The sequence below is a fragment of the Xyrauchen texanus genome, chromosome 27, assembly GCF_025860055.1.
Source record: "Xyrauchen texanus isolate HMW12.3.18 chromosome 27, RBS_HiC_50CHRs, whole genome shotgun sequence".
Classification (NCBI taxonomy): domain Eukaryota; kingdom Metazoa; phylum Chordata; class Actinopteri; order Cypriniformes; family Catostomidae; genus Xyrauchen; species Xyrauchen texanus.
The window spans coordinates 9605547-9632360 of NC_068302.1; the positions used below are offsets into that span (position 1 = coordinate 9605547).

General features: G+C 38.8%; 1 protein-coding gene across 1 annotated transcript in view; it reads right to left on the reverse strand.

Moving 5' to 3' along the window:
* cabin1 (calcineurin binding protein 1) overlaps window positions 1–26814 on the reverse strand; it is a 116009-nt gene that overhangs the window by 17802 nt on the left and 71393 nt on the right. Inside the window, exons 32-35 of the mRNA XM_052094312.1 lie at window positions 20242–20405; window positions 16708–16804; window positions 15701–16441; window positions 1993–2067 (exon numbers count right to left, since the gene is read on the reverse strand). Of these exons, the coding sequence (XP_051950272.1) occupies window positions 1993–2067; window positions 15701–16441; window positions 16708–16804; window positions 20242–20405 (1077 nt within the window). The remainder of the gene's footprint in view (window positions 1–1992; window positions 2068–15700; window positions 16442–16707; window positions 16805–20241; window positions 20406–26814) is intronic.

Here is a 26814-nt window from a genome sequence, read left to right on the forward strand (position 1 = left end):
AGGTAGGCCGTGGCATTTAAACGATGCCCAATTGGCACTAAGGGGCCTAAAGTGTGCCAAGAAAACATCCCCCACACCATTACACCACCACCACCAGCCTGCACAGTGGTAACAAGGCATGATGGATCCATGTTCTCATTCTGTTTACGCCAAATTCTGACTCTACCATCTGAATGTCTCAACAGAAATCGAGACTCATCAGACCAGGCAACATTTTTCCAGTCTTCAACTGTCCAATTTTGGTGAGCTCTTGCAAATTGTAGCCTCTTTTTCCTATTTATAGTGGAGATGAGTGGTACCCGGTGGGTTCTTCTGCTGTTGTAGCCCATCCGCCTCAAGGTTGTGCGTGTTGTGGCTTCACAAATGCTTTGCTGCATACATCGGTTGTAACGAGTGGTTATTTCAGGCAAAGTTACTCTTCTATCAGCTTGAATCAGTCGGCCCATTCTCCTCTGACCTCTAGCATCAACAAGGCATTTTCAGCCCACAGGACTGCCGCATACTGGATGTTTTTCCCTTTTCACACCATTCTTTGTAAACCCTAGAAATGGTTGTGCGTGAAAATCCCAGTAACTGAGCAGATTGTGAAATACTCAGACCGGTCCGTCTGGCACCAACAACCATGCCACGCTCAAAATTGCTTAAATCACCTTTCTTTCCCATTCTGACATTCAGTTTGGAGTTCAGGAGATTGTCTTGACCAGGACCACACCCCTAAATGCATTGAAGCAACTGCCATGTGATTGGTTGATTAGATAATTGCATTAATGAGAAATTGAACAGGTGTTCCTAATAATCCTTTAGGTGAGTGTATATGTAGGTTCTTTCTGAATTATTGGAAAAGCAAGTTTTAACTTGATTTAATTGCCTGTATCATTATGTTTGACATGTAACAGGTTTATAAATTCACATCCTCACACATTTTACACACTTCTAAAGCCTGAGAAATCTGGCATATGAAAATTAAAACTACCATCAGAAATGCAATTTCTTTTAATGCTTAAATTATTGGTCTACATACACTAATAATAATGATTGACTTCAATATCATATTCAATATTCAAACTCAATAACCGTTTTCAATTGAACAAGTTACTTACATTTAAAATACATTTAGCAGTATGACAATTTTATTAACTTATCCTTTAACAAACAGTAGCCTATGTGCTGCGATGGTGGAGATGGGGTCCCATTTTTCCCATTACATCTTTCTTGGGTTTTGTTCACACAAGATCATCGTTAGGTCATATTTGGCCTCATATCCGTCAAAGCAGAAATTAGAAATACAGAAATTAAAAACAGCCAATTGCAATCTGAGATTGCGCAATTCCTTTGTGAAAAGTTCAATTCTACCAACAGCAGGCATGGTAACATTGACAGTGATCTGTGAAATATCATAAATTATGTCAAATCCAGAGTTTGTTCTGATCTAATGATCCTGATGGGATTTAAAAGTAGCCCAAATCACCAATAATCTGTAGAAAACAGGGTGTTTCAATTTCTCAAACAACACTTTTTGTGCATTTTCAGCTCAATTTGAGAGAAGAGCCCATTGAACGTAGCTCTTTTCTCGACTGTTAAATGAAATCGGAAGTGCAACTTAGCATATGTCTGTAAACAGTAACTTCATCTATTCCATTTCAAACTCTGGCCATTTCTCTCTCTCTTTGTGCTGCTTAACAAAAGTTGTCATAGTTCGAAAAGAGAGGAGGATGGAGAGATCCTAGCAAAAGGTGTGCACAATTAATGATTCTTATTAATGGCAAAGAAAACACATAAATGGATGTATGTTTTGTGGAGGGAAGGAGAGAGAGATCAAGAGGTAGCACAAGCAAAAGTGAAAACATCCAGGCCGTGAGTCTGCTCACTTTCCAATAAAGTGAACAGAGGAGAGAGTACTGGATACACATTCTAGAGGGAAAAGCAGCCTAGTGAATGTTATTTTCTGGTACATATGAGTGTGTGTGTGAGACAAAAGAGAGCGTGTCTTACCTGTCTTTGTGCAGATGTTGCCATTTGAATCTGGCAGAACTTAACAGCTTGATCCAAAGCTACATCCTCATCCACCTACAGAAAGACAGAGAAATGACATGAATATAGCTTTAACATTTATCAAACCAGACACCCAACATTAAACAGTTTTTTGTGGGGATAAGGGGATTTTCTCCCAATTTGGAATGTCCAATTCCCAATCTAAGTCCTCGTGGTGGAGTAGTGACTCGTCTCAATCCGGGTGGCGGAGGACGAATCATAGCTGTCGACCCACACATTTTATCATTTGGCTCGTTGATGCGTTACTACGGAGACATAGCGCATTTGGAGGCCCACGCCATCCACCGCGGCAATCTACGCACAACTCACCACGTGCTCCACCGAGAGCGAACCACATTATAGCGGTCATGAGGAGGTTGCCTCATGTGACTCTACCCTCCCTAGCAACCGAGCCAATTTGGTTGCTTAGGAGACCTGTCTGGAGTCACTCAGCACGCTCTGGGATTCGAACTCGTGAACTCCAGGGGTGGTAGTCAGCATCTTTAAAAAATTATTAATGTTACAAAAGTGTAGAATATTGCTGTTTTAAGTATGCAGAGGAAAATGTGCGCCCATCTTTATTCTATTAAAAGCCCTAACAAAGGGCAACAAACTTGACTTACTAAAAAAAGAATGCTCAATGAATTTTGAAAGTGAACATGCACCAGCCCAGAGGATAATCTAAAAAACAACAACACAGTCCTGTCTCTTATTAGCCACGGTGTTTGAACCTGCCAGAAAAGCTCTCAGAAATCAACTGATGATGATCATTTGATTCTAGGAGAAGAGACCCCCACAAATGAAGTAACATAATCAGACCATCTAGAAATAAGGGATAAAACGCAGTGTACACAAACACAGGAACAAGTCCCAAGATGAAGCAGTATGAATGTTTGCTTGGGTCCAGAGAATCTGTACCAGCACTATGATGTGCCAAAATGAGCAGATGGCACGATGGCACCCTGAAAATGAACAAGCCAAAACAAAGTTCTGTCTGGAAAAAACACCAAGAACTTACATAAACAAATTAAGGAATAGTTCACAGAAAAATTCTGTCATCATTTACTCAATCAAACGTCATTCAAGACCTGTATGATATTCTTTAGATGGAACACAATTGGATAAAAGTATGTCTTATGCACTATATTCAAGTTGTCTTTGGCCAAAATAAAAGTCATAAGTCACTGAAAATGTTACCGCTTTTAAAGCTCACTTGCCTCCATGCATATTAAGATTTGGTGTGTCGTAATCGGTTCCAACACACATGAGGACCAATTGCTGACATCATTTAAATGAAACCTGGTGTGATGCTTCCTCATGCACCATCTGAATATACACGAATGAGAATTTTGACCTATGGCAGAAGGGAAGATCTTTAGCCAGTAATGATTTTATTTTGGGCTGTTCCTCAAACAAAGCTATTTTATGGCTTCAGAAGACTTGGAGTATAATGTAAAAGTCAAATATATGCTACTTTAATGGTGCTTTGTCCCTTTTTGGAGCTTGACAGCCGCTGGTCACTGTATGCTTAAAATGTATGGAAAAGGGCAGCGTAAACATTTTTCAAAACTTTTTCACATAAGAAAACAATAAGAGTTTTCATTTTATGGAAGATTATACTTTAAAGTCGACACTGTTGAAGCCACACAAACATTTTAAGGTTATTGAAAACAGGAAGCTTACACAAGTTCTGATCTAGTATACATTTTTTTTTATTTCTCAAATTTTTGACACATGGAGGCTGACGGGTTAGAGAGCCAAATGACCTAAAAATGTCTCTCACTGGAGTGCTTGTGGTCATGGCAACCAGAAGAGCAAGCGGAGATTGGGCATCCCTGGTGTCTGTTTTATGTCAGATAGTTGGAGCATGGTGCTTTTTATTAATAGTGTGTGGGAGATACAGAAATAGAACGAGAGATAGGGAGAGAGAGGAAAAGACCTTCGCTAATACAACTCATTAATAAATATACCCTTTATATGTCTAAAAATGTATATCTTATATCTGTGACTAAACTATTAAGAAGCTAATTGGGGTGGCGGTTCTAATCCATGATTGCATTGAAAGCCAAAACATTCTCTCATCAAATGGCTTTTAGTGATTCCATGCAACATAAAGAGGTATTTAAAGGTCTTTTTATGTTCAAACAATTATGGTGGCTTCACATACACGCGCTTCGCTGAATTCACAACGCCTGCCGCGGAATTTTGCAACTCGAACTAAATATCTACATAACGTGTTGTCGTGAAAGCCTACCAGCATTGAGACTGTCCGGATGTCACTGACATACTGACGTAGTAGCAGAAGAAATCAGGAAAAATGGATGAGAAAATGGTTGTAGTGGTTTAATATGTAGAGAAAACTATAAGCAAGATATCTGTCGGTTAATTTTCTTAAAAAAAATATATTTAAAAAAATCTAAATGGTCTCTGTGATGGTATTAAAACATCCCTCTGTTTGTTTGAGCATCCCAACTAGACCGACACAGCAACATTGGCTCAACCAATGGCGTTAGTTTTGGGCGGGATTGTCTGTTTTCACAGCCCAAGTACCTTATTTGTCATTTTTAGCACTGTCAATAGATTACATTTTTTTAATCAAATTAATCGCATAAATATTTGTGGAGAAAGACCCTTAAACAACAATAAATAAAACAATTATGATTAAATAATTATATAAATATAAATAAATAAAATAATGGTAGACCTTTATTTTACAGAACTGTTCCACATTTGGTTACTATATAATTACAACTATAGTAATTACTAGGTATTAACCCTAACACAAGTACATGCAGTTACCTAATATTAGTCAGCACTTTCTTGGGCAAGTACACTGTAAGTATACTGATGTACACGTACTGTAAAATAAAGTTCAGCCAAAATAATAATACAGAAAATGTAAATGATTTACATTTAAGCACACAAGTATTAAAAGACAATACAAAAAGTGGCTTTAGATTTAAATATATAGTTTATTTCCATATTATTGAACAGTCATTGGACTGCAGTTCATAGCAATCAATTTTGCAATTGAATTTTGGGAATCAGTCTGAGATTTATTATAAGGGCTCTTGTCTAAGGACACGTCAATGTACACCTGCCTCAGATGGACGCTTTGAGCGCCTTGGTTGTGTTGCGTCATATACAAAGTTTTGAAACTTAGAAAAACACATCTTGAGATCCCCAAGTTCAATTTGACCCCATCAAAGCGGTGTTTGTAAGCAAGAACGTGTTCTCATCTTGTGCTGTCTGCTCTCGATAAGTGTGTTTTGTTCTCTGTACAAGCTGCGTGTTGCCTGTACAGCCAGTTTTGCTTACTGCCCCCTGAAGAAAACAGGAGGTACTGCATGCTTGAACTGCTTATATGGAAGGAATATTCCTTATTACTGTCCTGGGACACGATTAATTGCGTTACGTTTTTTAACACATCATTTTTTATAAAATTAATTGCACTGAATTGACGCGTTAAAGCATAAATTACACACTCCACCTTTAAATTGGGGCTGTTAATTTATTGTAACAATGTAGAGCTATTAATTAAAAATATAATGATTTGCAATTAATGCAAAGATGTCAAACTGATTGCGCACATAGACCAACAATAAAAAAATATGGAATACAATTACGTACTCTATGTGAATGGACCACAATTCTACCTTGGACAGACTGAAATCTTGATCAGCAAAATGGATTGCTGTGGACTGTATGACAGTGATAGGTTTATGTTATAATATGGAAATAAAAAGAATTCTTGAGTCATTGCCAAATGCTTTATTGATCTGCCACAATATTGTCTTAAAATAATCTTAATTTGGGGGCTTGTCTCAACAAATACCAATTTATATGATATATTAATTTCATTAATAGTAATTACTCAAGTAAAAAATGTAATTGATAAACAACACTACATTTAATATATGATTGACAATGCTGAAATGAATCTGTTCCAATTGTTATGTTCAAAAAACCAATACAAGATGTCCTAAACAATCTAGTAGAGTTCATAGGTGGTGTTTGAGATCTGGTGTGTTTGTGAGAATTCACTGTCAGGACTTGTTCCTCTGGTCGGTGTGGTGTAAGATATCAGGCCTATGACTCAAAACACTACGCACCAACCTTGACACGGCACACCGCTTACGAATGCACAAGACAGCAACACTCTCACACAAACACGTACTGTAAGAACAATTCGCATTCGAGTAGTTTAAAAACAACTGTTGTCTTAGATCAGTATCGACATGTTTAGCGTAGTATGAACTACAGTGGCCCCCAAAAGTATTTGGGACACTTAAGTCACACTAAAAAAAATTATGAATTTAATTGCATTAGATACAAAATAGCAAAACCAAGTCTAAGAGGTCTGCACTATCATTAGGGGCGCACTAATCCGAGTCTTGCATACTGTAGTTGGGATGCCTCGCCAACATCATAGAATAACACGGCCATACAAGAGCTTGAAGTGATTATGTCTCTGCAGTCAACATTGGTCAACATCACTATGGAAAGCAGTGGTGGCGCTGAAGTGATGTTTCATGGTGGTTAATCTCAGGGTTATGTAGATGCTGCAAAAGCTTTAATCCAGGACTTCCTGGAGCTTACAGTAAATCGATGTTTGTGATGTGGATTTAACATGGGAAAACCTTCAAGGCAAAAAAATCACAATCACATGCTGCTCAATTGACCTCTAGACCTGCTTTAAAATAGCACAACTGATCCGGCAGTCGGAAACGATTTTTAAAGGTTTAGCTTATGGTAGCCGTGTGTGCACAAATCACATCTGCAGGTTTACAATTTAATTACTTCAGTAATTTGCTACTGTCTGCAAGATACTGTTTTTAGATGAGCACATATGTGGATGTTTGCACACACAAAGTCCTCAGACACCCATGTACACTCTTTGAGGAATATTTCAAGATCTACTTATCATATTATGTTGTGTTTGGGCTCGTTTGAAATGGGATAGCCTACTGTAAGTCACGATATGTAATTTTCAATGTTATATGTATGTTCAGGAAGTAATAAGGAAAAACCTGACAAAAATATATTACTGTTTATTATATTTATGTGTGTCTGTGGGAATTTCATACACTAAAACTCACTGCAGCTTAGAGTAAAACAAATTTACTCATTGAGACCTTTCCAATGATATATAACACATGGCTATATCATCTTTTTTTATGGTTTTATCAACTATGAATATAATTGTTGTAACAAATTTGCAAATGATAAGAATGAAACAGTTCTTATTTGTTAGGAAATTAAAAAGCATTATTTAAGAATTGGTAGGATCTTTAAAATTACACCTATTTGTTCAGATCAAGAAAGTGGTTATTCATTTATTATGTAATTATTCAATATTTTTTAGTTTTCTGCAGGGAGTGCCCCCAGTAGTCCAGTACAAGCTCAGTTCAATGAATCACTCTATCAATAAAAATATATCTTATTAAATATGTTCAAAAAAGCAGTAAAAACCTGCCACAATTACTACAAGTTGATAAAAAGATCTAATGCAATATCTTGGGTCTTGGGACAATATATGGGGAGATTTAAAAACAATCTGTGGCTATGGCAATCTTAGGCGGCTGTGGCTCAGTTGGTAGAGCGGGTCAGCCACTATTTGCAGGGTTGGTAGTTCGAATCCTGGCCTGCACAACTCCACATGCCGAAGTGTCCTTGGGCAAGACACTGAACCCCAAGTTGCTCCCAATGGCAGGCTAGCACCTTGCATGGCAGCTCTGCCACCATTGGTGTATCTGTGTGTGTGAATGGGTGAATGAGTCACAGTGTAAAGCACTTTGAATACCGTTAAGGTTAAAAAGGCGCTATATAAGTGCAGACCATTTACCATCTTAGTGTGCCGGTCATTTTTGACCGGGAACACAAAATGTACTAGCACAAAACAAACACAGCACAAGGGTTAAAAGGCATTATGAATGCATTACACTTCACTTGGAATACCTTTATAATGCTTTATATATGCAGGCCTCAAGTGCTGCCAAATTGTTCAATTATTCAAGTACATACTTTCCTCAGTAATGAGCAGGAAAGTAAGGTAACGATGAGCCAATTTCATCTGAGACAGTGTCCAGGGGCTGCATTAAAATCTCTCTCCTTTCTACTGTCATCTCAATCAGTGAGTCAGTGAGAACTGCTCTTCACTGGGAATATAAAACAGTGCTTCATTGCAAACAACCACAGGATACTTACACACAAACACTCTCAAATGCAAACACATGCACAGACCAGACCGCACACTACATGTACTAGACTCTGGTAGAGTGAGGCAAACACACACGCCCGCGTGCACGCACAGAAATGAGAGTTGATACACTGTTAGTGAGCTAGAGGCTGATAACGGACTAGATGAGTGCTGCTACTGTGTGTATGTGTGTGTGTGTGTGTGTGTGTGTGTGTGTGTGTCGCGTGCGTTTGCGCACAAACAATTGTCCCCACAAGGATAGTAAAACCTGAGATCACCTAGCTTGTGGGGCTCAGCCAGCAGTCCCCATGAGGGAAATGCTCTATTAAACATACTAAACTATGTTTTTTTTTTAGGGGATAGGAATGATTGTTAGATCTGTATAAAATCCATAAAATGCATGGAGGTCTATGGACAGTCCCCACAATGATATCAAAACAAGTTTGTGTGTTTGTGTGTGTGTGTGTATGTATGTATGTTTGTGTGTACACAAACACAATTAATCATTCATATTCATAGAATAAACGGTTGGGATGAGTTACGCATTGAAATCTAATATTAGGATACTTTAATACTTATAGGTTTGTTCAAATCCCTAACTCATAGTATGAACAATAGAAATGCACTTTCATAGCACAGACATGTAATACATAAACCGATTCACATATTCACTGTGTATTTGAGGGACTTTGAGCAACATAAATCCAGAAAATGTTCATCACAGATGCTTTGTGAATTTTTATACAATAGCGTACATGACTCAGCACTATGATGACAAATGTAATGGAGCTTGTGTGCTAACCTATCATTAGCTACACTAGTAATTTTCTACAGTTCCATTTTTATTCAATTGGCTCCATCTCTCCCCCCAGGGATGCTTAAGTCAATACAATATAACATTGTATAGTTTTAGCATGCATGAATAAGAATCTTACTTTACAGCCTGCATGGTGACTCAAATAATACTTTAATTAGTGGTGCTTGCTTGAACATGTTGCTCATCCTAGTTAGGGATTTTTCAAAACCCTTCACCATAATGATTAATCTTCAATGCATTACTCATTCTGTTAAAGGGGTCATGACATGGGTTTTTTATTGTATTATTATGTTCCCTTAGGTGCAATTATAGTATTAATATATTTTTTTTTAAGAAAAACTTTTAAAATCTAGTGATTTATGACCTTTTCCCACCCTGTTTCTCATCCTCTGATTCAAACAGTCTGTTTTGGGGGCGTTTTCCATTTAAGACTTCAGTGTTAACGCCCACTGTTATGATTGGCTAACGTCAGTGCCTATGTATCAAATATTGACGCCCCCAGCCAGAACAATATGCAAGTAAACTAAGTAAAAACACTGTGATTATTCATAATGAATCAAATTGCGCTTTAAAAAGTAGTTTAAAGTTTAAAATAGATTACTTTCAGTTTGCGTCGTCGTTGTTCCCAGAATAGTCGGCACGGACTTATCTTTGAGCAACAGTTTTCTGGCAAAGCCAGCATCATATTGAGATTTGTTCTCAAAACAGTCATCCTTAAAATGTACAGAACAAACGCTTAAGTTAACACTGCCGTGACTGGGACGTCCGCAAAAAATAAACTGCATCCATTTTTCCCTGACGTCTGGATCTTTCGGCAGCTTATTCAGAGGTTTTGTTTGACCACAGCCAGGAACAGCACATCTGTGTGGCATCGTAATTTTCCTGTGCACAAGTAGTCTCTGTCAGAGTTCGCTGTCCATCGACTGAACACTTGTGAGGCACACGGCGATACTGAAATGAGCGTAGTTGTCTTGCGCTTAAAGCGTAGTTATCTTGTGCTGGAGGCGGTCATATGCAAACGCTGTTACGTCACTTCTAACCGACACGTCACTTCTAACCATGAATCCAGAACGAGCTGTATTTTGAGCTTGATTAAATAAATGATTCGTTTAGAATGGGGAGGACGTCTTAAAATATTAAACTTGCAGGACGTTTTAATGATACAAAGACCTCTTATATACCAAAAGATCAAGGCAAATTTGGTTTCTCATGTCATGACCCCTTTAAGGACAGAATGTTGAGGAGAGGTGTTCTATGACTTTTCTAAGCAATCAGGGCCTGTATTCACAAAGATTTTTATCTTACAGGAGTTATCCAAAGAGTTGCTTGCTAGGAGGCTTTGCTTAAGCCCTATCCACAAAACTGCTAATAGCAACAAAGAAACTATTTACTACGAAATGAGGAAATCTAAGAGTGATGGCAGAGATGACTTTGCAGAGATGACGTCACGTTTTATGAGCGGCCTTCCTTAAATCAGCCAATGTGATTGGTGGACAGGAAACCCCTCTTTTTCATAATTCGTCATAATTCATAATAAACAGACAGCAGGAATTGCATAGCCTACATTGCACCATGTTACATCGTATATTAAAACAAACATAAAAATATAATCATAAATATATTTACTTTATACATTTTCTCAAAGAACTTGCAAGAAAGTTGAGGGATTTAGTCAGCTAATAATTTGAATATGTAAGAGTTAATAATTTTTACAGCTATAAATCTTTGATACAAGTTTAAGTTTACATGCCATAAAATCAATGGACATGCTGTAATAAAACATGTTTCATTTCACTTTTTTAATAACCGGATCAAATTAGCAGATTCAATTCATATTAAGCTTTATTTGCAAGATAAACTTACGTGTAAATTGCCAATGTGCTCTTAGACACATATTGAATGCTGAAGTTTAATTTGCTGAAGTTTAAAATCTCGAAACTATTATTTTCTCTGGCTGCCGTTCAATCACTATCAAGCATACACTGGGTCTCTCGTGCGGTTTAGCTTTTGATACCGGTTAAGATGATAGTGAGAGAGAGAGTTTTAGCGGGATGCGAAAAGACACAGCAGCTTTCCCGTATCTCTCCCATAACTGTCTCACCACTTGCGGTGAAGTCTCCGTTCTCCATAGAGTAAATCTGCTCTTGTATTTATTATGCCTGGGATATTCATTGCACATAATGAACATGCACTGCTCCACACCATCAGTTTCTGTGGTAGGATGTGCAGTCAAGTTGAGCGTGTACCTCCTGGAAATTTATATATGCCAATTTTAATCACAGGAAGTGAGGTAAAACATTAGTGAAGTTTCAGGAAGTGAAAAAAAGGATTGGGGATGGATGGACAGACTAAGTTAACAATAACTTTACATTAGTTAAACATCGCGATTCAGGTGATACCTTTTCAAAAAGGCAATTGTCACAATAATATGCATTGACATGATTGCGAAGAGGATTGTCTACGATTCACTAGTAGGGATTTATGAGTCCTCAGGATGACTTCTAAGATGTTGTGAGTTTAGGAGCTTCTTTTAGAGTTGAAAAACACAGTGAATTACCCAAAGATGAAAAGTTAATTATTCCTAAATTTCCAAGTTAGGAGCTACTTTTAGCTTTAAGAATACGGGCCCAGGCTTAGGATTTTTACTTGGCAGGCGATAAAATGGGTGGGACACGAGACATTTTCAAGAGATGAGAATCAGAGACATGGGGTTGGGCTTTGTTGACATGGGCAAATAAGACCTCAAACTCTAGCATTGTGGCAGCGATTTTGATATGGACACCACTGACATTTTCTTGTGAATTCTTGAGAATCTTAAACTCCACATAATGATATTCATAGTCCTGCTAAGACCAGGCAAATCTACATAATAACTGAGATCATTATGACCATGGAATTCCCCTGCCACCTGCCAATTTGAATCACTTTGCTCTTATATTATAAAACATGTTTCGCTGATCAGACAGTTATCCGTTGTTTTTTGTCTTATAAAGTGACAGACATTTCGGACTTTCCCCTCATACATTTTATTTATGCTTTTATCTCTATTTTGCTCATCAAATAAGCAGGACATCCCCAATGGAGTGGTTGTACGTTATATTGTGTCAACAGTCTGAGAATGCTTGACGGCAGAAACACAGTCATGCCATGTCATCTTTAAACTATAATCAAGTGTGCAGTATGAAATAGTTTTTGTTTAAGACAATTCTGTAAACAAAAAGTTATGGAATATTTCACCAAGAAATTAAAATGTTCAAAGCATTAAACAGACAGGTTACAACCTCCTGTAGATGGATACGCTCGTGTCTCATGTGGGTCAACTTTCTACAGGGAGTAGCTCTGTTACTATGCTAAATCAGTTAATGACATCACAGTTTTGCACGCATTGGTGTGTAGTTGAAAATGGCAGAAGATAAGCTGCTGAAAGAGAAGCCCCCCTGAATTATTCAAGTCTCCAGTCTGGGAAGATTTTCAATTTGCAGGCAATTACAACAATAGCGATGGATAAAAAACATTGACAAAACAAAATCTGCTCGCAGACATTTCGTAATTCATCGATTTATGATTAACCATTTATGACGAGATCTCCCTGATCACTCCCTTCTGTTTATAAGCAGCCACTCAGTGCTAATTCAGAGAAGAAAAATAAAAAGAAAGCATAACCAAAATGCTTGGGATGTTAAGATATGTTACCCTACACCGTTGATGAAGATTTGGGATTTTAGTGTATACTAAAATAAGAGTTAAAACACTCTAGCCACCTTACGACATCACTTATTCTATAGTGATGATGTACAGCTTTTGAATGCTGAATATCAGTTGTATTATGATGATGCAAGAAGCATAATAATGGAGGTATTAAGCAAATATTTGTATTTAGTAACTATAAAAAAAAATATATATTTTATGTTAAAGACCCTGACAAAAATGAAACATGGTTTTACTGAAGTAATATTGTAGTAACTATGACTGCTGTAACCATGGTTTTCTTGGCACAAACTATGGTTTTGACTAGGGATGCACTGGAAATTCCGGCCGAAAATGCCATTTTTTGTTTTGGCCAAAAGAGAAAAAAGGCCAAAAATATGAGCCGAAAATATATGCCTCCCCGCCCCTCAGTGCTCAGGTTACACTCTCGATCAATCTAGCCATTATCATGGCGCCACCCAGCAACGGCAGATGTCATCGATGTGGAAATACTTCAAAGCTGTACCGCCGCTCCCTACACGCATACTACGCAGTCTGCGTAGGGCACCGAATCCTTAGGGGGGCACCATCTTACCCTAGGAGGGCACCAGAGAAAGTCCACCAGGTGCCCTTCCTCGCACGTTATACGTCCTATTCAAGGACCCGACAGCAGTTCATATCACACGAACGCGACAATCCTCTTGACCAAAGTTTGCTTTCCATTGCTTGCGCGGATTGCACGCGGGTATTTATCTGCACCAAGCACCAGCACAGAGAGAGAGAGAGAGAGAGAGAGACTATTCAGTGCAGCATCTCATGTTCTTGATGAGAAGAGGAACCGTCTCTCCTGCCAGAAAGCTGAGCAACTTTTGTTCTTGGAGAGACCTGCCACTTTTCCTTAAATAGAAAGCAGTCCAATTTGTTGTGTCTAGAGCAATTACATAAACATTTGTTTAGCCCTGCAAAACTTTGTTCTTCACTTGAGGCTACATCTGTCGTTTACAGTTGAGTTTGGTTTTAGTTCTATTACTGCTGTTTTGCACAATACATTTATATTAAAGTGGAAATATGTTTACATAAAGAGAATAGAGGCCCTCTGCCGTTCTGTGTTTTGACTGTTGTGTTCATTAAAATGACTGTTTAGCATTTGCAAGATGCTAGCATAGAGCTGCTAAGTTAATTACATGACTGCTGCATATCATTATAGTTTGAGAACATTACATTATTTGGATAATTGGTAAAAACAAAATCTGTCAAATTTGATTGTTAAAGAACTGAATAAAGAATAATATATTTAATTTTGTTTTAATATATTTTCTGTCCAATTTTGATGCGTTTCAATAGAAGTGTGATAATTTTATTGGTTTGTAGTTTTTCCAATTCAGATTAAATTCATGAAATTAATTAAAAAGTATAATATTAATAAAAAAATTAAAAAAAAACTATTTTAAAATTGGTATAAAAAAAAGTTGTTTTCGGCCAAGTGCATCCTGAATTTTTGGTTTCGGCCCAGAACTTTCATTTCGGTGCCTCACTAGTTTTGACTAGAGTTCAATGTGTGTTTTTTAATGGCCGGCATCGATATCCAGAGAGCATGGTGGCCTATAGGCCGATACAATGCCAATATATCACACCATTTTATAAACTATGAAATTACAAAAACATAAATTGACTAATATTTAGAAATATTTTTACTCAAATGCCCCCCCAATTTGTTTTTTTTTTGTGGTTTACGATCAGTCATCCCATTTTAGTAGTTCAGTCAATTGTTTGTACATAAAGAAACTGTAATACATTAGTAATGAAGAAATAACAACGGTGCACACAGTAGTCCAGCAACCAGGGACAGTGTGTGAATTTGCAATCACATTTTCTCACAAAAAGAAAGAATCATACAAATTCGCATACATTGCACAGTGAATATAACATTAACTTATAGCTTTTACTTTGAAGTTGCTCTATCAGCCTCGTACAGATTCAGCAAGCGCAGCAATCTACTGACCGCTTCCAGATTACATGGCCCGGATCGCCTGCTTGGAGTGTCAAGGACTGACCATCGCGCAACATTCATGAGTCGGATGGACACAGTTTTGATCCAGGCTATTATAAATGGTGCTTAAGAGGAATGTATATGAGTGCTCAACAGAAAGAAAACGGGTTTATAAACAAGATATCTGATGTTGATGATTAGCTAATTCTAAATAACCTATATTCAATCAGAATAAAGTAAACAAGTATCAGGAGAGATCCCATAATACCATCTATAAAAGTTTGTGTTTAACTTTTCTTGGGTGAGATCCACAGCTGTGTCAGACGGACCCCGGCCGTGTATTAATAAACGAGCAAAGCAGAATCTGGAGTCTGGGTAGAGTTATTATGCTGCAGCACAAGTCTAGATATGAGATTGGTATTATTGTGAAATCACTAGTGTAGTGACATAATACAAGATTATCGGATTGAGTATTATCTGTGGGCAGGACGCTGCCAACCTCTCAGTGGACTCAAGAGTTGTAATGTGCTAAAGAAAAAGGTACCAGCAGGCAGGAAACTAGAGACCAAAACAGTGACCCTAAAACCGTGATATGAACCAAACCGTGAGAACCATTACAGCCCTAATTCCTAGCCTTCTGAAGCCATACGATTACTTTGTGAAATATAGTGCACAAATTAATTTTTAGAGACAATGTAGGCAGAAGTTTTGTATATCTTTGCTCTACTAACAAAAATAGTTCAAAATGAAGCCAAAGCAAAGAACCAAGCAACACACAAACTAACAGCCTACCTGGAACCTCGCAAACACAGAGAAGCGGAGAGATACAATGAAGAGCGAACAGTGCTGTAATACTACATTTCAGCATTCTTGAAACAGCACTTGTCCAATCAGATTAGAGGACCAGATCTAACTGTGGTATAATTGTTAATGCAAAAACAGCTGGTTTTTCAATCCTTCTCACATAATTTCTCACCTGTTTAATCAGCATGTACGACTCGGACATAATCTTCTCGATGCGCTGCAGGTCGTAGGTCATGCCCTTCTGACCTTGCTGCCAGACCTTGTATGCATCCAACAGAAGCGTCTTGCCCGATTCAACGTCGTCCAGCAATTTTCTCTTCCGGTTGGGTCGCTGTGGTAATCCCAGCTCAGGGGTGCTTGACAAATGTGTGAGGTTGCTTGTCGTTGGTATTGTGGCCATTGCAAGTGCTCCCTTTACTGGATTTGCTTGATTCTGTAGGAGTTGCTGTTTTGAACTAATGCTTAACTCCTCCAGGGACAATTCAGATGCCCGACTACCCTCTGGAATCCTCTCAGTCTCCTCAATTGCTGATTTAACGCCCCCCTGCTCTTGCGAGGCAATATCAGTGTGTGTTTGAGGGTCTCTGTATTTTGAGGCACCAGGTAATGGTCCCGGACCATGTTCCATAGGCTCTCCGAGCCCAGAAGTACCTACGCTGGGGTGAGTGGGGACCCCTATCACTGGCGTCTGGGGAAAGGGTTCCAGTGAGTGCTGGAGTGTGGCTAGGTGAGCCTGTGGCATGCTAGGGTATCCAATCTCACTTCCAGTGATGGTAAGGGGATCAGGGAGAGCTGCTTTAGGCTGGGTGGTGTGAGAGCATTTGAGGTCCTCCGTAGCAGGGGGTCGGTTGGACACATCAGCTGTGGTCATTTCACCCATAGATGTGGTGGATGTTTTAAGGGGATCACTTACCTGAGATAAAGAATGATACAGATGTAAGAGAGACAAGATGAACACACGCAGATTGTCATGAAAATGGCAAAGTTAAAGTCAGTATTTAAGTCACGCTAAAAAACACACTAGTTTCTCTACAGGAAACACATGCTACAAAGGCCACTGTTCAGCTTATATTTCTAAGGCAGTATACAAACAATAAGCAAAACAAAAAGTGAAACAAAACCAAGCAAAGCAAAAGATTTATAAATATGATCTTCTTTTTTCTTTTTTGGTTGTCATACCCCTGTGAGTTTATCCAGATTGTCCTCCAGCACTTTTACAGTGAAGAAAAATGCTCGCTTGGCCAAAACTTGTCGGTCCACATCTCGCAAGTACTTCCTATAATGCACAATATATAAACAGATGTGACATTTCTTCGCACAAAAATATTTTAAGGAAAAGACAGAAAGGAAAAAGAGAGGACACGATGCAAGAAATAGAGGAGAGACAGATCTTGGAGAAATCCTGGAGACAGAAACAAACACATAAAATAGTTTTACATCAACTCAAGAGATTAAATCTGATTGGATCATACACTTTGAAACACAGCTCTTAACTGAAAAGAAAATAAAAAATATCTGCCTCTTTCTAAATGAAACAATACATTTAGCATGAAATGCTGTGCACTTTCAGAAAGCATTTTCCATTCTACCTTTTAAGATGTCAAACAACAACCATAACATTATTTAAGACAAGGCTAATTATCCCCATCTCTGTGTTGCTTCTACAGGTTTGTGACATCAATCATCAAGAGTCACCAAAGATTGTTTTAAAAGTTCCCAAATGTTTGAATGATCCCCAAAAATGCTGTCTAGTTAGGTTGAGAAACAGTCTTTTTATTAAAAAAAGTGTCAAGCTAGTTGTTGGGTAACATTACACTGTTCTGTTTGATTCCTTCTGCTCACCAGAGGCGGTGCTAAGAACTAATGGATTATAACAGCGATTGCAAGATAGGTTTAAGAGGTTTTTAAACAAAGTCACATCTTGATGTGGACCGCAAGGATATAAGCCACAGCAGAACTGCACCCAGCTTCTTTCGCTTTCTCGGTAAGTGATAGATCGTTATCTTCCACCCACGCTGTATAGTGCAGCTTATCTGAGTTGCGAGGATTCGCCCTTTCAAGCTATGACGGCACGCTCTACACCATTTATCAGGACAGATCTCTCTGTATTTCATCATTACATGAGTTTGTCTTTTTACATTTGATTGTTCAGTTTCGATGACTCCCAATGCTTAACGATACCATCCAGTGGCTACTGTGTGATTGCGCTTAGGTTACAGTGTCCGCGTTAGCCTACTATACTCTTTTGATTAATATGTCCTACATATGATTAGTACTAGCACGTAATCTCGACACACTTAGCACCACACAGATTTTGCTCCTTCGTGCTCCTTCTACAAAAAAGAAAGCTGTGTTGCATCATTACAGCTCGACTGAACATTTACTTTCGAAGACTGTTTCTAATCTCTCTTTGGAAATGGCAGAAATTAAGCATCTGCTTCAAGCTCTTCAGCCCCCATTACCAGCCATATCTAGTAACACACCAGTGGACAAAGATGTTTCCCTAACTCCACGTAACATTGATTTGGATGCTCTTTCTATGAATGCCTCCAATTCACAATTTGTTGATGGGGAATTAGCGGATACAGTTACGTTGCTGGTGGTTCTAACGGGGGTTTGTTCATTTTTCAGTGGTGGTCCATCTTCACCGGATGACACTTTGGCTGAGCTTCAGATGGCGGTGGCCTGTTTGGGCCATGACAAATCACCCATTCAACCTGCTCAGACCAATGTGTGCTTCAGACAATCTTCAGAAACAAATGTGTTTACCATGCCACCTAGTAAGGACTTTGTGACAGTTTTTTAATGCACTTATGAGTACCAATGTTTCTAGAAAGAGAACAAAGTCAAAGTTCCTTATCTTTGATGGCTGAGATTGATTCCATTGGGCCCCATGTTTCTGAGGTATTAGAGAAGACAATTAATTTGTCTGAAGCCTCCTGAAATTTGACTCAGGTTCCACATACACCTACCTTCAGGACACTACAGACTCCAGTTTATTATTGCTATGCAATGGCGGAGCAGCGATTTTGTCACCACCCGGGGATGCAAGGGGATGTAAGGTGATGGCAAGTTTTCAAAAGTTTCATGCTCTTTCAAAAAAAGCCAAGAGAATCGTACAAGGAATTCGTTGTCTTTATGAAAAAAAGAGAACGCAAGGTATTGATATGGCAAGTGTACAGTTACAACTTGTACATATTTTTAATTCAAACAATTTTCAGGGTTTCTCCCATAAAACGCTTTTGTGTGTAGAACAACTTTTTACACTAATGTTTAAGCATGCTTCATTCACCATACAATACTATAACAGAGGGTAACAGGTGCATATTATGGCCATGTGTCCTAAGGGTCAATGAAGTGATGCTCATTTTTGTTCAGATCTATTAAATTAAAAACACATAAAAAAAGTATCCAGTACACTTGGACAGGATGTGCTGTCTCACAAGTGGCCGAACTGCCCGTTGTATGCTTTTCCTCCTATCCCCTGCTGTGGGATGCATTGCACAGAATATCCCTATACTGTTAGTAGCAACTCGATGGCTAGCCAGACCAGGTTTTCCTCTACTAATTTTCTGATAAAGTGAGAAATGTGGCAGCGTCCCTCCAGGAGGGATCTCCTCTCTCAGATGACAGACATGATTGGCACCCAGATCCAGTTCGTCTTCAGCTTTGGGTTCGGCACCTGGGGCCAACCCACTGCTAGGGGAATATGAGCCGGAAGTAGTCCATTCCATTCATAATGCCAGAGCTGCTTAAATGTGGCAGCTTAATGCTTTTTGTTGGAAAACATTTTCTTCATGGTGTGAGGATCAAGGGATTGATCTTGTGCACTGTGAAGTGCCAAAAGTATTGCATTTCTTGCAATATCTATTAGATGGCAACAAAGCAGCTTTCACTTTAAAGGTGTATGTTGCTGCCATATCTGCACATCATGCCCCAGTGCGTGGCTTCTGTTTGGGGTCTCATAGCTTGGTTTGCGGTTTCCTGAAGGGGGGAAGATGTTTAGAACCGTTTTTTGTGACACCATTTCCAATGTGGGACTTGTTTGTGCTGGCATTACTTTGTGCAACACCATTTCAACCAATTTCCATCTAAGGCTGATACAATGGTTTATTACCTGTGTCCTGTATGTGGTCAGAAGTTTTGTGTGGAATCCCTACAACATTCAAACAGACAGATCGATTATTTGTCTGCCATGGTGGTAAGGGGGAGCCTTTGTCATGTTGGATTGTGGAGATGATTAAATTGGCATATGATAAGGCCCAATAACCCTTACCAGAAGTAATGTTCTACAACATTAATGTGGCTGCTCTCCATGCTGTGAGCTCTGCAGTTCTTCTGGTGCACCTTTGATGCTTTCAGGAGTGTGACATTCCTTATGACAGTGTTGGTAAGTGTCTCCAATTAGTGCTTAGCACCGGCTCTGGTGGTCAGGAAGAATGAAACAGAACGCAAGTTACGTATGAAACTGTGGTTCTGTGAATTCCGGATGACCCCCAGAGTTCTTTATCATTCTGAATGCATCATATCGAGAAAGGCATTCCGATGCATGGTGCCGAGCTGCTTCGGCCTTTATCCTTACGGCTTGGTCCGTGTCATGACATGACTTTATCATCATCACTATGTGATGCCGGAGCAGAGATTCAGTCACCACCCCACTTCTCAGGCTCTACAGTGAAAAAAACAACAGACAAAACACCAAACAAAACTTACTTTCCCTGGTCAGGTGTTCTCTGAAGCATGAGGGAGATTTTGAGTAAGGTGTGGTGATCTTTCAGTTGAGACAGCACATCCAGCAACAGCACAATTGACCTGTTCATATGAGATGCAAAACTACCAGGACGATCGATGTCATCTACTGGAATACGCCAGATGCCCTGAGGAAGAGAAGGAGAGATCCATTAGCAGAGAGAGGAGTTTGGCTGTGCATGTATCAGGACAGCCTTAAGCCCAGAGTTGGCTGTAAGGTCTGGCTTTGGTCTCATTTCCAAAATATAATCTCCACAGGAAACTGATTCTATCAAGGCCACTGATGAGCTTCTCTTTTCAGTCCAAAAAACCCCCAACAAGGCCTTATTATTACAAGCATGATTTAGTAGTCCATACACCTGGATTAAACATCTCCCATTGGGCAAAACAAACCTTTGGGCAGATTCATTTTGTAAAAGCATGATGAGGAGAGGTGAATTGGCAGGAGAAAATTAAAAATGTGCTCATGTTGGTAATGTTTTGTGTGGAAAATTAAAAACAAAATGTGCCTGTATTTGTGAATGCAATCATTACGCAATGCAAGTACACATTCTCACACTGTATCCAAACCAGACACGACCAATTAATAAAAGGTTTTTGTCCTAACCAACAGTGATTGCAACGAACTATGAACAACAGGGCATTTTGTCAAATGCTTGATTTCATTTTCTGTGGTGTTGCATTGGGTATTCTTATTCACTGTACACTCCACTGGTCAAAAACCAAACTCCTCGTAACTGCACATTAAACATCAAATATGTTCTAATTGGCTGTGATTGTGCTGCGGGAATCTTATTTGGTGTCTGGTTAGGACACAGTGTCAACATTGCCTCAAGGGGCACTATAGCTGGCATTAGCTTAACTTTATTTTACTTTCAGGTAAACTAATTTCACCATGACAGAACAAAAGTTTGAAGAGAATCTTCCTGAGATAGTCTGTAAAGCGACCCGAACAACACCTCTGGTTTAATGGATTTTACAGTTAGCTCTATTGCCCTCTTGAGTACTGAAATTGGTTACTGCAACGGTAACACAAGAACGCATGTTAAAATCAACATAAAACATCTGAATATGATGTTTTCTTGATTGAAACAGGACATTCAACAAGAAATAAAAAAAAGGTCAAACAGGATTGGAATCTTTAGTGAATTGGGCACTAGAGTGTGCACTTTTACCGCAATTTATTCTAAGTGAATTTCACCTTAATTCTTTGGAATAATGTGCTGAATCATGCAAAGTAAGACTAGGAACTTACAGTGCAAGTAAAAAGGGTTATTTTTACTGTTATGTCTGTTAAGGGTCAGTTATGATTTCATGTTGACTTAAGCAGCTACAACAGGACTGTGTGCTTCTTATGTGATGGCCAAGCATTCAGATCTGTGTTTGCATACTTGCATAGAGTATGTTTCTGATCTAAATGCATCCTTTAAAGGAGCCAGTAGTGTGAGCGTGTCTCCAACAAGCAGAGAACTTTTCAGAGTAAACATCAATTATAGCAAATAGTCAGTTTTCAAATAGGAAGCTATATCATGCATAACTTTAAATCAGGTGCAAGCATCCATTCTAGTCTTCAATTTCAATGATCAAAACAGTGGAGCCCAGTTTTCCATAGTGCTTGTATTTTCTGATTGCACTAAAAAACAGGAATGTGATTGGGGGGACTGCTGGTAGATAAACATGTTTGGACATTCCAGAATATGTAGGTAATGGCACAGAGAACATTGTGGAGACAGATGAAGTGGGTGCTGGGGAAGAAAATATACAGAAGTAAAAAAGAACAGGGAAAGAATGAATGAGAAGACAGAAATATCTGGATGTTTATTTGCATGCGGCATGATCTGCAGCTGCTAGTCATCATATTAAGACCACAGCAGATCAAATGATCAATTCAGCACATGCCAGGAAAAGGAGGAGGGTAATTGGGGAGAAGTTTGGATGTCGTTGGTAGGTTGATTGGAAGCAATGACTAGACTTCACTTTTTTTGGAAGCCAGATGTGAAAAGCTGCCCGGACTTACTAAGGGGGGTGTTGTTCACAAATAAACATGCATAACCGTTTTTGTTTACAAGTCCAAGATATTTTAATCTACACAGTTATTTGATTCAATGTCATCATAAAATCGTAAAATGCTTTTGATACAACGTCCATTAGTAACAGCACAAAAAAAATTCACAATTATAATATTTGTAAATTGCACATTTATTTTATGCAGCACAGAAATGCGTTATCTATCATCTGAGTGCACATCACATAGCCACATCCAGTGCTGACGCTTTGTTGACTATAATGGGAATTATCTAGTTCTGCCAAACTGAGTTGTTTTTTTCTTTTACATAGCAAGTGTATTATCCTGCCCTCTGGCATATGATGTTATCGGCTTCTGGTTTGAGACCAGCAGGTTACAACTACATAAGTAATTAATTATATAATAAGGTTATGCTACAGTCATCCCTTCTTAAAGTCCTGTGTTGTAGGTTCTTGCCTTTTATTTGTAAATTCTGCTATCACAATTTGAAAAACGCAACAGACACTGCTGTCTTGGAATCTTTTTACCCAAACAATGCACAATATCCCATTAATTATTCCACTGGAATACAGTCAAAAATGGTACACATTTACCCTTTTGTGCAGGTAACTATGCTCGGATCTCTATCCGATTAAAGTGGAGTTCCATTTGACTGCGAGGTGTAATATCCAGATACTATCCAGACATGAAATGCATGTTAATGCTAACTGTAAATGGGTCCATAGTTTTGGATGTGAAATGCAGTCCGAAAGACATGCTTGCCAAGAATGTGGTGTGTTTATGTGTGTGTGTCTGAAAGGATTTTGCCCTTTTACTGCAGGGATTACCCAAAGCCCTTCCAGCAGGGCACAGAAGATGGGTAGATATGGATGAGACTTAAGAGGCGGCTTGTGCTGATGAATTGATATGAGAGGAAGGCAGGACGGGGACGTGTCTTGATGGATGGATTCGGGAGGATGGCTGGAGGTTGCGTGTCCTGACGGACAAATACAGGAGAGAGTCGTGAGGCGGCGTGTCCTGACAGAGCAATATGGGAGTAGCAGGAGGGGGTGTGTCCTGATGGACAGCTACAGGAGAGAGGCAATGAAAACTGATTGACTAATGAGACCAGAGCTTTTTGTCATTTCTTCAAAGTCGCTGCTGCTGCAAAATTCAGCGCGTTGGTGGTGCTAATCAACTGACAAACAGGCTGTGCTGCGCTGTGCTCTTTTACTCATCTCACACACAAAAACACTAACTTCAATGCAAATATGCAGTAAATAAATTATATACGTTTTTTTTAATATTTATGTAATGCAACCTCATATTATATAATATATCTGGTGTTTTGTCTTAATGTCAATTATTTAATATATATGTTACTGTGTGTGTTATACCATCCACTCATGAAAAATAGCAGCAAGGTTTGGCAATTAATTTGGATTATGCTCGTAGTAACGTATCGCATTAAAAAACTCTTTACATGCAATACTCATCTACGAGAGTAGACAAACAAACTGCCGAACCCTCACAGCTATTTTAATTGCAAGGATAAAAAAATAAACAAAGTATTCCAGTAACAATGCTCTTTTACTTAGCATGCACAAAAACCCAGACTTCCAAAATACAAAATAAAAATGCAATAATTTAATAAAGAAAAGTGTCTTTTTATATTATTATTTTTTACGTTATGCATCATACCAGTTTTAATTAATCCACATTATTCCACATGTATTCATATAAATGGACCTTGTGTTCTATTATCCAGGCCAAAAGAAAAAAAAAAAAAAACTGGGCTCGAGAGTTTGTTTGGAATATACTCGTAGCAAATTACATGCATAAATATAAAGACATGGGACTTCTGCAACAGCGCTTTTTCCTAATCTCATTCGCACAAACCACACAGATTCTATATTCCTCTAAATGCATAAAAAACAAGATAAGAACAAAGTGATACATTTATGGCAAATTAGGTAAATAACTGCCTTGACACCTGAAGCTGAATCTATGCACCAGAATAAAGGTTTGTAGAACAGTGCCAACTACTGTACAGGGGTGGAATATTTCATTTTATAGACTGTTCATCAGCATTTCCTCTCACAAATGTGTCAAATTAGGCCTTGAATAATTGGTCATTACTGCAGTGCACCACTGCAGCAACTGTTGCTGTGAACAGTATGTTTCGGTAAGAGAAAAATGGGTTTGCATTTTACTATTAATGTAGATTATTTTTATTAATGCTATTACATACATTACAAATAAGGCTTATTTTAATACTGTTGATAAATAATGCTTGTTTTACATAATGTAAATTATATAACAGTTCAAAACATTTCAAAGTGACATTTGATAGGACAAGACACAACAAAAACAATGATCTTGAATGATGTTGACCATATTTGAAGGCGCATAAGCATGTATAAGATTTGAGAGCCTCAACGGAGAAAAACAAGTTAAATTTCGGTCTGTTCCTCAGGAAAAAAAACAAAACTTGACAATCCCCATTCTTCAAAAATTTTGTTTTTGGCTTGACCATTGCTTTAAATGTTATCATTGGCAGCTCTAATCATAACTCATACTGAAGTTTGAAGTTTAAATGAGTTTTTGCTTGACTGCGAAACACTGTTGCCGTTATAATTTGGGCTTTCACAATGTACAAAAACAAAACACACAAAAACAAGCAATTATTTTGGTGTAAACATCTTTTGTACTTTGGCTTTGCCGACATGGTGACTATACAAGAGTTTGCTGTCGAAGTGGCTTTCATGCGTTAATGAAAACCAGCTATTCATAAAAAAGGAGATATAATAGTTCACTTCATAACTGTAATTTATGAGGGGTTAGGATCTATGTGCTTTTTATTGGTGCTGTAACATCAGGCATGATAACACACACAAAAAAATAATAAAACATGAGAAGAAAACAATCTTTAAAACCATACAAATTAAATTCAATCAGCCTTTAAAAGACTTAATACAAATATTCAGTGCAAGAAATGTCATGTCAGCTCCTGGCCTACAGCTGCTCCTAATGCGATCGATACAATTTGACATCAAAATCATTGAATTATAGCGAGCACAGCAGACATGGGACTTCCCTCACCAAGCGAGCTCAGTCCTTTGAGCATGTGTGCCAAAGAAAGTCTGTTTTTATTAAGAAGGTGGAAATTTCTTTCACTAGGCAGGCAAATAAATCTGAAGACCAAAATACAGTTGTCTTCAATACAAAGAGTATTTCAAGTGGGAAGAATTCAGCAACACAAGAAGACTAGTTCCTGATAGCAGATGTGTCACAGTTCAGATTTTACACATTTCACATTTGACAAAATGGGCGAAACGTTCTTGAACAGATCAAATTTCTGTGTAATTGTAGAACTGCACATTAAGACTGAACATTGAGTGAATTGCAACTTCAAGGGATTCCCCACTCATAACCCCAGCCTCACCTACTGCTAAAAGTGTCAAGCAAGAATTCAAAATTCCATACAATCATCTAAGGCAGCATTTGTACTGCTCATCGTAGCAGAATGGCATGTCAAAGAGCAGAACAGCAGAAAGGAAAGCAGGTACAAGGACGAAGGAGGTTCCCAGTTTTCTGACTCACACGGCGCACTTCATCACTCCATTTCTGGTCATTACTGCTGCTCGTGTTGACGAAACGCAGGGCACCAACGAGAGCACTAGCTAACTATTACCTGCGTCACGATTCAATGCTCGCACTCACTTTCAGTCACTACGCTCTCTACTCCTTTAACTCCGAAGCACTCCTTTCTCCCACCTTTAAAAAACCTTCCTGCTTTTAAATGAACCAAAGAGTCTCTAGGATATAAAAAGAGACTTTTCCTCCGTTATTTTACTTCTCAACTAGGGAAAGGAGCAGGAAAAGGAAACCAAAGAGGAAAAACAAAAAAGGAAGGAACTCACCATCACCGAGGAGAGCTACTCCACGCTCTGCCTGTATGAAAGGAGTATGTGGGTTGTTTTGATTTTTTTTTTTTAAATGTTACGGTCAGAGAAGGCAAGCTATAGTCCAGGCTCAAGGAGTGGGCTGCACGCGTGCAGAGGGAGGAGAGAAATAGCTGAACAAGTGTGCCTCAAACAGTCGTGCGCTCCCACTCCTCTCTTTCCAGACCTGCCATTGCAAATCAAAACGCCCACGCTTCTATTTCTCTGCTCTGACCCCAGCTCTCTCTCCCTCCTCCCCTGTGCATTCGCACCATCTCTATACACAGGCGGAGAGACAGCCTCTTTAGAATGCAGTCAGCCTATCAGAGATCAGCTCTGTTTCTCAGCCAAGCAGTGCACACCCACACAAAACATACATACAAACAGAGAGAGAGAGGGGGGAGAGAGAGAGAGAGAGAGAGAGAACCTGTAACAGGATGTTGGTGTGGGTCAGAGGGAAGAGGAGTGTATGAAGACAAACAGAGATATATGAGAAGAGTAGAAGAGGAGACAAAAGTAGAGATGAGAAGAGAGGAAGAAAAGAGAAATGAATGAGAAGACCTAAGCGAGAAGATATGACATATGAAC